The sequence below is a fragment of the Moschus berezovskii genome, chromosome 1 (assembly GCF_049115385.1).
Source record: "Moschus berezovskii isolate FMDL1 chromosome 1, NW_MosBer_1.0, whole genome shotgun sequence".
In the NCBI taxonomy this organism is placed as follows: Eukaryota; Metazoa; Chordata; class Mammalia; order Artiodactyla; family Moschidae; genus Moschus; species Moschus berezovskii.
In genome coordinates, this window is record NC_142460.1 from 106,155,587 (window position 1) to 106,166,407 (window position 10,821).

The window sequence follows — 10,821 nt, forward strand, 5'->3', positions numbered from 1 at the left end:
TTTGAAAGGGATTTCATAAGTACTGTGTTAAATCTAACCTATGCAATGTAGCATATATACCTGATGCTCATTTAGCTTTTATGTTTGAACATACAGGGTGGGGATTGAACACATGTCATTTTAGAAAGTGATTCATTCTTATCACAGAATACTATTGTTAGTTTTCCTTATGACATCTTTGTCTTTATAACTTTTACCACTGTTCTTATTTGTCCTCTGCAGCAGCACAAGGAAGGCTAACCCTTTCAAGATTTTTCTCATTTATCCTTTCTCATTTTTTTCAAGTCAGAATTCCAAACTATTCTTCATCTGAGAAGACCTTTGTTATTCCTGTTGCTGTCACCCTTAGATAACATTTCCAGTTTGTTGGTTTCTCTCAAAATAGAATTCTTAAAGCTGAATATAATACTCCAGAAGGAGGCTGTTTAATGTAGAACACCATGGGTCTGTTATTTTTTGCAAGACTGTTCATTCTATTAATTTGTCCAAAAATAGCTTTTGTTTTTTAACAGCCATATTATTTTTAGGGTCATCCTGAACTTATTAAAGTCTACAGGTTATTTTCTTATAAACTGTTGTGGTTCAGCTAGAATTTAGAAATTTTTAACATTATTAAACATTTAATATTTAGAAATAGTTTTTATAGAGTTTTTTAATGTGTATTTTTATTTACGCAATCCCATTTGGTTCTCTTAACAACACTTTGAGCTAAGTAAAACAACCTCTTTGTCATTAAGATAAGGAAGCTCATGATCAGGGAGGCTGACTTTTAAGGTCACATAACTTTAGAGTTGTTAGAATTGGGACTGAACCTCAGATTTTATGACTCCACATTTTTTGCTCTTTTTATTGTATTATGTTGTGCTAATTTAGATATTTCTAGGTAAATTAAGACTTTTTGAATAGGATTTTAAATCACCATTCATGCTCCCTAGTGAGTTGGCAACATTTTGTTTCCCTTTAGGGGAGGGGACTGTGTTTAGATTCAGTATCAATTCATGTCCATTTTTGTCTGGCACTCAGATGATCATCTTTTATGAAACAGCACATAGCCCTTGTTGATTTTCTGTGAAAGAGTGACACTGGGATTACCTCCGTTTGCATTTTTAATTTTATTATAAGGGCTTAGGCTTCATTCTGCAAGTATCTCAGTTTTAGGTAATACTATTACTATGACTTTCTTGTGTCTCTTTCCCTCTGTGGTACCCTTCTGTTTATTCTAATTGCTGCTGTTGCTTCTTGTTACATTATTGAGTTTGTTTTCTTTCCCATACTGCTTCAGAATCTATAATAATAATTTCAAAAATAACTCAAACAATAGTAATAGTAAGAACATATTATTTACCAGATTGTTCTAATACTTTTTGTGTATTCTCTCGTTTAATTCTTACAATAGTCTCATGAGGGTAGGTGCTATTATCTTTATTTTAAACTGAATTACAGAGAGGTGAGCTTAGTTGCCCAGGGCTGCTTAATTAGGGGAAGAGTTGAGATTTAAGATGCTAAACTACTACATTAAACCACTTCTCTCTAGCTGAGCTGTTCTCTCTGTCATTCAGACATTTCTGACTAAAGGGCAGCTTTTCTTTTTTTTTTAATGGCTGCACTGTGCAGCTTATGGGATTTTAGTTTCCTAATCAGGGATTGAACCCAGGGCCCAGACAGATAGGGCCTAACCAGTGGACCACCAGGGAAGTCCCTAAAGGGCAGGCAGTTTTTCACATGCTTGTGGCAATTGACATTTTATTCCTGTAAAATTTAATCTTCTGTGTTTCAGCTCCTAATAAAAATTTATTAATATTTGAGTATTCCTGTTTCATCCAAAAACATTTATTGACTGCTTACTCTGAGAGCATGGAGTTAGGAGCATCTTTGTCTGTCTGGGTGAGTTTGCAAAGTCTTCACAAAGATTATAATTTTTGATCCTTGAAGAATGAATATATTATTTCAAAACCAAAAGAAAAGCCATCTTGAATGTGGAAAGATTAGCAAGTTCAATTTCTTGGAGGTGAGAGACAGCACCTTTGAGAAACTGCAAGTAAATCCATTTGACTAGAAATGTAGATTTTATCTGAAGGCAGTGGGAGACATTGCAGATTTTTTAAAAGTTAATAGATTTTATTTCTTGAATTGCTTTAGATTTACAGCAAAATTGAGCAGAAGATACAGAGATCTCCCAATTATCTCATTCCCCCACATACACATACCTCCCCGTTATCACATCCTTACCAGAGTGGTACGTTTATTACAGGTGTACCTACATTGGCACATCATTATCATCCAAACTTTAATTTTACAGTAGGGTTCACTCTTTTTCTTTCCAAAAATTTTATTGAAATATAATTGATTTACATGTTGTGTTAATTTCAGATGTACAGTGAAGTGATTCAGATATATATGTGTGTGTGTATTTATACACACACTTGTTTTCATTATAGATTATAAGATATACACTTTGCTATACACTAGGTCCTCGTTGGTTCTCTACTGCATATATAACAGTGTGTATATTTTAATCCCAAACCCCTAATTTATTCCTACCCTAGGGTTCACTCTCGATATTGTACGTTCTGTGAATTTGGACAAATGTATAGGGACATGTGTCTACCATTATAGCATCATACAGAAAAGTTTCACTCTTCTTGAAATAATTCTGAATGTGCTCTTCCATTCATCCTTTCCTCCCTCCTAACTGCTGGCAACCACTGATCTTTTTACTATCTCCAAAGTTTTGCCTTTTTTTAGTTGGAATCATACAGTGTGTAACCTTTGCACATTGACTTCTTTCACTTAATAGCATTATTATGAATTTGTTTTCTTCCATATTTTTTTGTGGTTTGATAGCTCATTTCATTTTAGCACTGAATAATTTTCCTTCGTCTGGATGTACCACAGTTTATATGTGTACCTACTAAAGGATATGTTGGTTGCCTCCAAGTTTTGGCAGTTATGAATAAGCTGCTGTAAGCATTCATGTACAGGGTTTTGTGTGGATACAAGTTTTCAGTTCATTTGGGAAAATACCAGGAGTGTGATTGCTGGATCATATGGTAAGCGTTATGTTTAGTTTTGTAAGAAACTGTCAAACTATTCCAAAGTGGCTGTACTATTTTGCATTCTCACCAGCAGTGACTGAGAGTTCCTTTTGCTTCATATCCTTGCCAGCATTTGAGTTCATCAGTGTTTTGGATTTTGAGCATTCCAAAAGGTGTGTAGTGGTATCTCGTTGTTTTAATCACTGAAGACTCTTAACATGGAAGTGAAACCAAATTTGTATGCCTGCAAGGTCCATCTGAAAGCAGTGTGGTCCTTTAAAAGGAGTAGAGGCAGAACTAGAGGAAGAGAAATTTGGCTATGAAGCTAGAAATGAAAAGGACCCTGGCATAGGCCCTGAAAGTGGGGATGAAGAAGAGAGAGATATTTAAAAGGTACTTAGAAGCCAAAATGAGAAAGCTTTGTTTGAAAGTGTGATGAGGAAGTTAGTATTAACCCCCATTTGGCGATATTTGGAAATGCGCGAGGGGTATTTTTGGTATTGTTATAATGACAGGGTTTCCTTCAGGATTAGGGGGCTCAAGGACCTGCAGTGCATAGGACTGTTCCTCACAATGAAAAATTGTGTTTCACTGAGAAACACTGTAGAGTGATAACATTCATTAAAAAGAGAAGGAAGTGGTAGATCTGTAGAAGTAAGATACTGAATTGAGTTTGAGTCCTGTTGAATTTGAGTTGTTTGTGGATATCCAGTTGAAGATATCCTTAGGCAGTTAGATGTAAGAACCAAGAATATATAGAGAGAAGTTTCAGATTTTAGGACTTGTTAGAGCTTAGCAGCAGCAGCAGCAGAGATGGTTGAACATACAACTTGAAACAAGGTAAAGGTTTGAAAAATCTGAGAGAAGTAGAAGTGGTTATTACTGACATTCAGTGCTACAGAACATCAACATTTAATGGATGAATGAAGGAAGAGAAGTAAAAGAAAATAAAGCCAGAAAGGACAGAGGAAAATCAGTAGAGTGTTACCGTTAAAGCTAAAAGAAGTGATAGTTCCATCCAGGAGATGTGCTCAATTTTGTCAAATATGGCAGAGAGCCAAGTAAATTAAGGATATTAAAGTTTATTTGGCAACCAAGAAGGGCTTGGTGACCCTTCAGAAATTACTTTAAGTGGGGTGAGTGAAGAAGGTGGACACTAGTTTATAGAATTAAAGTGTCGGGGGGGTAAAGAAATTGGACAATGAATGTAGATTACAAAAAGTTCTCTTCTTTTTCAACCTGAACTTTCAAACATCATGCATATATACTTCTACTCTTGTAAGATTCTTAGATTAGTATATCAGCTGAGAAATGGGCATTTATAGGTGTCTATCACTGGAAAAGACTCTGATGCTGGGAAAGGTTGGGGGCGGGAGGAGAAGGGGACGACAGAGAATGAGATGGCTGGATGGCATCACCGACTCTGTGGACATGAGTTTGAGTGAACTCCGGGAATTGGTGATGGACAGGGAGGCCTGGCGTGCTGTGATTCATGGGGTCGCGGAGAGTCGGACACGACTGAGCAGCTGAACTGAAGCATTTACAATTACTTGAATATTTCATTGTTTCTTATTCTTATGTTCTAAAAATTAAAAAGGAAACATGCTAACACAGTAATAAGCTTAGTTTTCATAAATCTAATGCATTTCAAGTGAAGAAGGATATTAAACATGCTAATAGCAAATCCTACTAGACAGGTTAATAACAGCAGTTTTACTGCATGTTATCTCTATGCTTTGATTGGTATGCTCTATGTTTGATTGGTAAGGAAAATAATAAAATTAAAGAACCTGGAAGGAATATTTGGTGTAGAGATTTAAAGATGGCAAAGATTAAAAAGGTTTTGTGATTAGGGACTGATGTCCTGTTTCTAATTCTCATAAAACGTGGGGATCTGAACTTTCAGACATATTTTCATGAGCACATTAAAAATAAAAGTGGACTCTGTACTGTTTGAAGATGATCTGTGAAGGGTAGGAGAAAAGGTAACTAGTAAGGGGATGGAGAGATATAAGAAAGAAAGTTTTTTTAAAAGATGGTTGATAACTTGAGTATGTTCCTTTGTGGAGGGTGAAGCCAGAAGACAGGGCAAAGTTGAGGATACAAGGAGAGAAGAAAACTAATCTGTAAACTAAGGGACAGGATGGCATATTGGATCCAGAGTAATGGTGTTAGGGGCTTAACCTTGGATAGAAAAGAAGAGGCACCTTTTCCATTGAGTTTGAGGGAAGACATAATGATGGATTTGGAGGTGAGTACATATTTGTAAATAGAACTGTAGGAAGCTTGTTCATTCAGCAGTTTCTGAATGCATGCTGTGTGTTTCAATGCTAGTTTGGGGATATGTAGTCCCTATCCTTGAAGAGCTTAGGATCTAGTGAAGATGGGAGATTTTTTGCCTTATGTCCTATTATGTTTTTCTTTCAGGTAGGATGTGAGCCTTTTTTTGGAGTCTTAGTCTCTCATGATTCTTTAGATTATTCAGAGTAGTTTGGAGATCATATCATAATAACTTTTAAGTTACCTGGGATGGGATTTTTCCTGACCTGGAAATGTAAATTTACTCATAAAAGCTTGACATAACTACTTTAGTTCCTCTATATTTTGTCATGCGGTAATACTGCTTCTTTACCCTTCTCTGCTCCAGTTAAATAGTCATTTATATCCTCTTCATCAAACTTTTAAAAAGACAGATCTTAGTTTATTATTAATTTAAAATTTTTAATCAGTATTCTTAATGGTCTCCTTGAGGTCAGGATCAGTGAGCCAACAACTTGGAGTGTAAGATTAATTAGGATTGTGGATAGCAACTCTTTGTGTTACACCTTATTCATGTACATTGGTGATTTTCATCTGGGGGCAGTTTTGCATCCCAGGGGACCTTTGGCAATATGTGGAGATATTTTTGTTTGTCACCTTTGGGGATAGGAAACTGCTACTGGCATCTAGTGGGTAGAGGCCAGGGATACTGCTAATGCTGTAATGCATAAGACAGCCTCCTGCAACAAAAATGATCTGGTCCAAAATGTCAAAAGGGCTGAGGTCTGGTGTACATTAACATTTCAATACTTATGACATAGTCAAACATGCTTACCTGCATTATCTCATTTAAACCTCAGAAACCACTAATGAGGTAAGTGATATCCTTATTGTCCTGAAGGAACCATGCATTGGTGATGGAAGCAGGATATAAAACTTGGACTTAACTCTATAGGAAATTTTCATTATGTAAGTATTCAGGACACAAGCCTTTTATTTTATTTTTTAAGGCTATCTTTGTCTTACTTGGTGTTTTTTTTCAGGGACAAATATTCTTGGCATTTGAAGTACATAATTTATTTTTAATATTACAGATCTAGAAATGGCCATTGCCTACTGGAATTTAGTGCTTAATGGAAGATTTAAATTCTTAGACTTATGGAATAAATTTTTGTTGGTAAGTTCATGTTTTCTGTGATTTGGTGTTTTCTAAATTTTTGCTTTGTTTGAAGATAAATTAACATTTTAAAAGATGCCTAATTCATTTCAGAGCATGTAATGGACATAGAACGAGAAATTTGATTTCCAGAATTTTATTACATAGGTTGTTTTGCATTCTTGTATTCAGCATCTTCTGGACTGTTTTTTTTTTTGAGACTCTTTTTAGTGATTTGGATGCTTCTTCTTCTTTTTTTTTTTCCTTAATAGGAACATCATAAACGATCAATACCAAAAGATACTTGGAATCTTCTTTTAGACTTCAGTACAATGATTGCAGATGACATGTCTAATTATGATGAAGAAGGTAATGAACGTTTTGCTCTACCAATTCTTTAAAAATATCTGTAATCATACACCTTGGAACTTCTTGTCTACTTCTGTTTTCTTAGATTTCCCTCTTCTGAGCTTTTATTTGTGCTCTTCTGAGTGTAGAAAATGCCTTCATCCTCTTTTACCAGTCTGTATTGTTTCCTTAAATACCAATTCTGTATTCATGTCTTCCAGAAAGACATGAGTGATTTTCATTCATGTTTTAGATTTTCAGTCTACTTTAGGAACTTACTCTTTTCGTAATGTACTTTTAGAGTACTTGTATTTATTTTTTTATTGTTGTCTGTTTTGTCTGTGAACTTGATTGTAAACTCCTTGAGTTTTGTGACTTAGGACACATGGAAATGGACTTTATTTTCCTACTGTAGCACTGTTGGCATTCAGTAAATATTCACTGATTAAACACTTTTCTGCTGTTTCTTCATGTATAGAGAAAGGTAACCCTGCCATCCACTATCAGGATATTTTTGTTTTCTGGAACTGGTAGTAGTTTACTTTGATTTCTTCACACGTACTTACCTAGTTCCCCTTGAGAATTAGCAAGATGTATTTTGATATTTTTGAATAGACAGGTATTCTTTGAAAAATCTTTAGTAACCTTGGTCTCCTTAAAAGTGTCCTGAACTATTTAACCTAACCACAGATAATGTTATTTCCTTATCTTTGTTTTCATTGTCATGTATTGTTTTCTTTAAGAATTGAGAAATGACAGATAATTGATGATTGTGCTTTCTGTTAGGCTTTATGCAAAAGTGGAGAACTTGCTGATTTGGAAGTTGCCATAGAAGCATGTATAGAGCATGCATATATATCATTTAAAATCCTTTAGTAATTTATTATCATGAAATATGTTAGTGTCTGATCCTTGATTTAAATTTCCTTTGTAAGATTGCCCTAAAATGCAGAAAAAGGTTAACTCCAACCTAATATGCTTTCAGCACTGGCAACATGTCATCATATCAAGGCCGGATTTGACCAGATTACTTCAGTGGCCTTCAGAAAACTATATATTACTAATTACCAGGAGTTATTTTTTATCATTCAGAGAATGATCACGTGTTGGAGTAATAGAAAAGAGAAAATGTGGGGAATATTCTAGTTAGAAACTCCAAAGAGCTAGAAATTTGGAGGTCTTATCAGTGGGGATATTTATAATGATATACTTTAACAATTATAGGGAAGATATTAAAAAAAAAAAAGGATTCTATTAAAATACTAGCCTTATTTCTGCTTTTGTTTCTTTCCTTTCTCACATATCTCCCCCCACAGGAGCATGGCCTGTTCTTATTGATGACTTTGTGGAATTTGCACGCCCTCAAATTGCTGGGACAAAAAGTACAACAGTGTAGCACTGAAGGAACCTTCTAGAATGTACATAGTCTGTACAATAAATACAACGGAAAATTGCACAGTCAATTTCTGCTGGCTGGACTGAACTGAAGATCAATCCTCACAATTCAGACTGAGGGTTGAGACAAAACTTTAAGGATACATCTTGGACCATATCGTATTTCATTCTTCTAATGGTGGTTTGGGCTTGTCTTCTAGTCTGGGCCGCTCTAAACATTTATTATTCCAACATTGTGGATTTCATCTTATATCTGTGGACCATCCTAGTTTATTCTCCCATAAGTCTTAGAAGCTTTATGGTGATTATTTTGAAGTTTCCATTCTTGCATAAAGCACAATGCTGTCTTCATCAGAAAACAAGTTTGGCATAAGAATTAAACATATGAACATCACAGTTTATAAAAACTTCTTAAATATATGCTTTGGGCTAGTTGCAAAGACTATGCTGATAGCACTTCCAGTGAGAGTGATATATTTAAGTGTACCGGATCTGGAATGGTGTTTTGGTATGGGGGGATTTTTTTTTTTTTTCTGGCATATTACATGTATTGTTAATGTGAGTAGAGTATCTGATGAAAAAAAGTCAAAATAACCAACGTGAAAAATTTTTAGGATAATTTGGTGTGCCTACCCAAAATTTTATTGTGTTTTAGACCCTCGATTTCAAAAGGTTCCACAGAACTAGTCTGCACTTATCTTACCCATGTTTATATATAGTTGTCTTACAGGGGCTTTTATTTAGAAAAACATCTGCATAATGTTAGATTCTACTCCCGTCTACATTATGCACCTCATAATTGGATTTCATTATGATTTTGAAATGCTTATATGCCTGTTGAGTAAGTTAAACTATTTAATTTGTTTGAATGTTTTAGATTGCTACATAATACAATATTCTAAATTTAGGCATGAGGGTTTATTTTTGTTTTTTTTTGTTTTTGTCAGCACACTATGGAACACAAATGAAATTCTCTTAATTTATAAGAAGAAGTAGGAATTAAATTTTGAAAATGGTTGTAATGAGCCATGAAGTTCAATTCTTATAGGTACTGCTCTTTCAGACAAATAGTCCATTTTTGATGACTTCTTATTTTGTTGAAATTGTTTTAACTGCTAATCACTGTGGTTGCCAAATACTTGAGGAGCAAATATTTTCAAGCAAGCATGTACTTCATGCAAAATACAAATCTGGCTTCTATTTTCATAAATTATTTAGTTTCTACTATGTTTTATTTCACTCAGATTAGCTCAGTTTTCACATTAAAGCAGAACTGTATCTTGTATCTATTTTTTTTTTTTTTATTACAAGACCCGTGAACTGCTTTCATGCTGAAAATGCTCATTTCTCTGTTCACTTCTTGACATGTGAAGAAGGGTTTACTGCTTTTTTAATCGTTTCTTTAAGGCCGGTTTAAAAAACGTAAAACTTCAGAGATTGGATGACTGGTTTTTAGCAGGAGTAGATTTTGCTTGGTGTATCCAGGCACTCTGTAAGGTCTAATGTTGAAATTATCAAAGGAATGTACTTCAGAAAGGCAGTACATTATAATGTAGATGTGGAAATGATTTTAAGAAACTGATATATTAAAACTACTCTTTATTTACTTGATTTTGAAATTGACTAGAAAGCTCTTCCCTTAGATATTAATATTCTAATCATAACTTTAATTCAAAAATAAGATTCTGTCAAAAGAAAATTTTGAAAATTTCTATTCAGGTTACTGGAATTGGTTATTTAAAAAAAAAAAAGAAAAAAGAATCCTGCTGCTTTCAGTATTTCCTGATTTCATATTTGTAAATATTAAGAGGAACTTCAATTATGAAATATTTTAAAAAGATATATATATATATATGTACTATTTTGTTTCCTGTCTTAAAGATTTTGAGTTACGGTATTGTTTTTGAATTGATTAATTAATTCCAGTATGCTGTGTTTTGAAATGAGATCCGATTAGCTTTTTTTCCCCAATATAAATTGTTTTTCATATAAGTCTGATATTGGTTCGTGGCCTAGTGCCTTGGGTTTTACAGACTTTTCCTTTTAAATGCAAGACCTTTTCAACAAAATAGTGTTTGTCATCAGTTTGGTACTAAACATTTATAATTACTGTGTAATTATAAACAAAACAATACATAAAGCTTTGAATATAATTATGTAGCATAAAAGTTAAGGTTGTTAACTCTATGATGGCATCTTAGAATTAAACAATACTATTACTAGGGCCTAAAAGAGAAGACTGATTTAATGTGGTGTGATTTTTCTGAGGATAAATGTCTGGTTGCAGGGAATATTTTGTACTAAGAATGCTTACACATAATGGCCATGTGTGTGTGAGTGTGTGAAAGAGTGAGATTGACAGGTTGAAAGGGACACCCATGCTCACACACACACACACACACAACTTGAATTGCTTTAATTACTTAGTGTTTCAGTCTTCATTTGGTTAACTCCCCATGCTGATTCTTTGTTTTAAACTGAACCACAGGTACAGTTTACTTTTTGCCAAATGTCAAAAACAGGTACACATTTAAAATGTAATGCTTTTTAAATAGTAAAGTGTATAAAATTAGAAGTGCCCACATATAAAAATACTTGAGATCAAGGTTATCTTTAGTGATTATCATC

At 34.1% G+C, this 10,821-nt stretch overlaps 1 protein-coding gene across 2 annotated transcripts in view; it reads left to right on the plus strand.

The window, feature by feature from the left end:
• Positions 1-10,136, plus strand: part of DCUN1D1 (defective in cullin neddylation 1 domain containing 1) — a 29,129-nt gene extending 18,993 nt beyond the window's left edge. For both annotated transcript variants that reach the window (XM_055409793.2, XM_055409775.2), the window contains exons 5-7: positions 6,389-6,471; positions 6,723-6,819; positions 8,115-10,136. In XM_055409793.2, the coding sequence (XP_055265768.1) occupies positions 6,389-6,471; positions 6,723-6,819; positions 8,115-8,194 (260 nt within the window). In that variant the 3' untranslated portion in view covers positions 8,195-10,136. The remainder of the gene's footprint in view (positions 1-6,388; positions 6,472-6,722; positions 6,820-8,114) is intronic.
• The last annotated feature ends 685 nt before the right edge of the window (positions 10,137-10,821 follow it).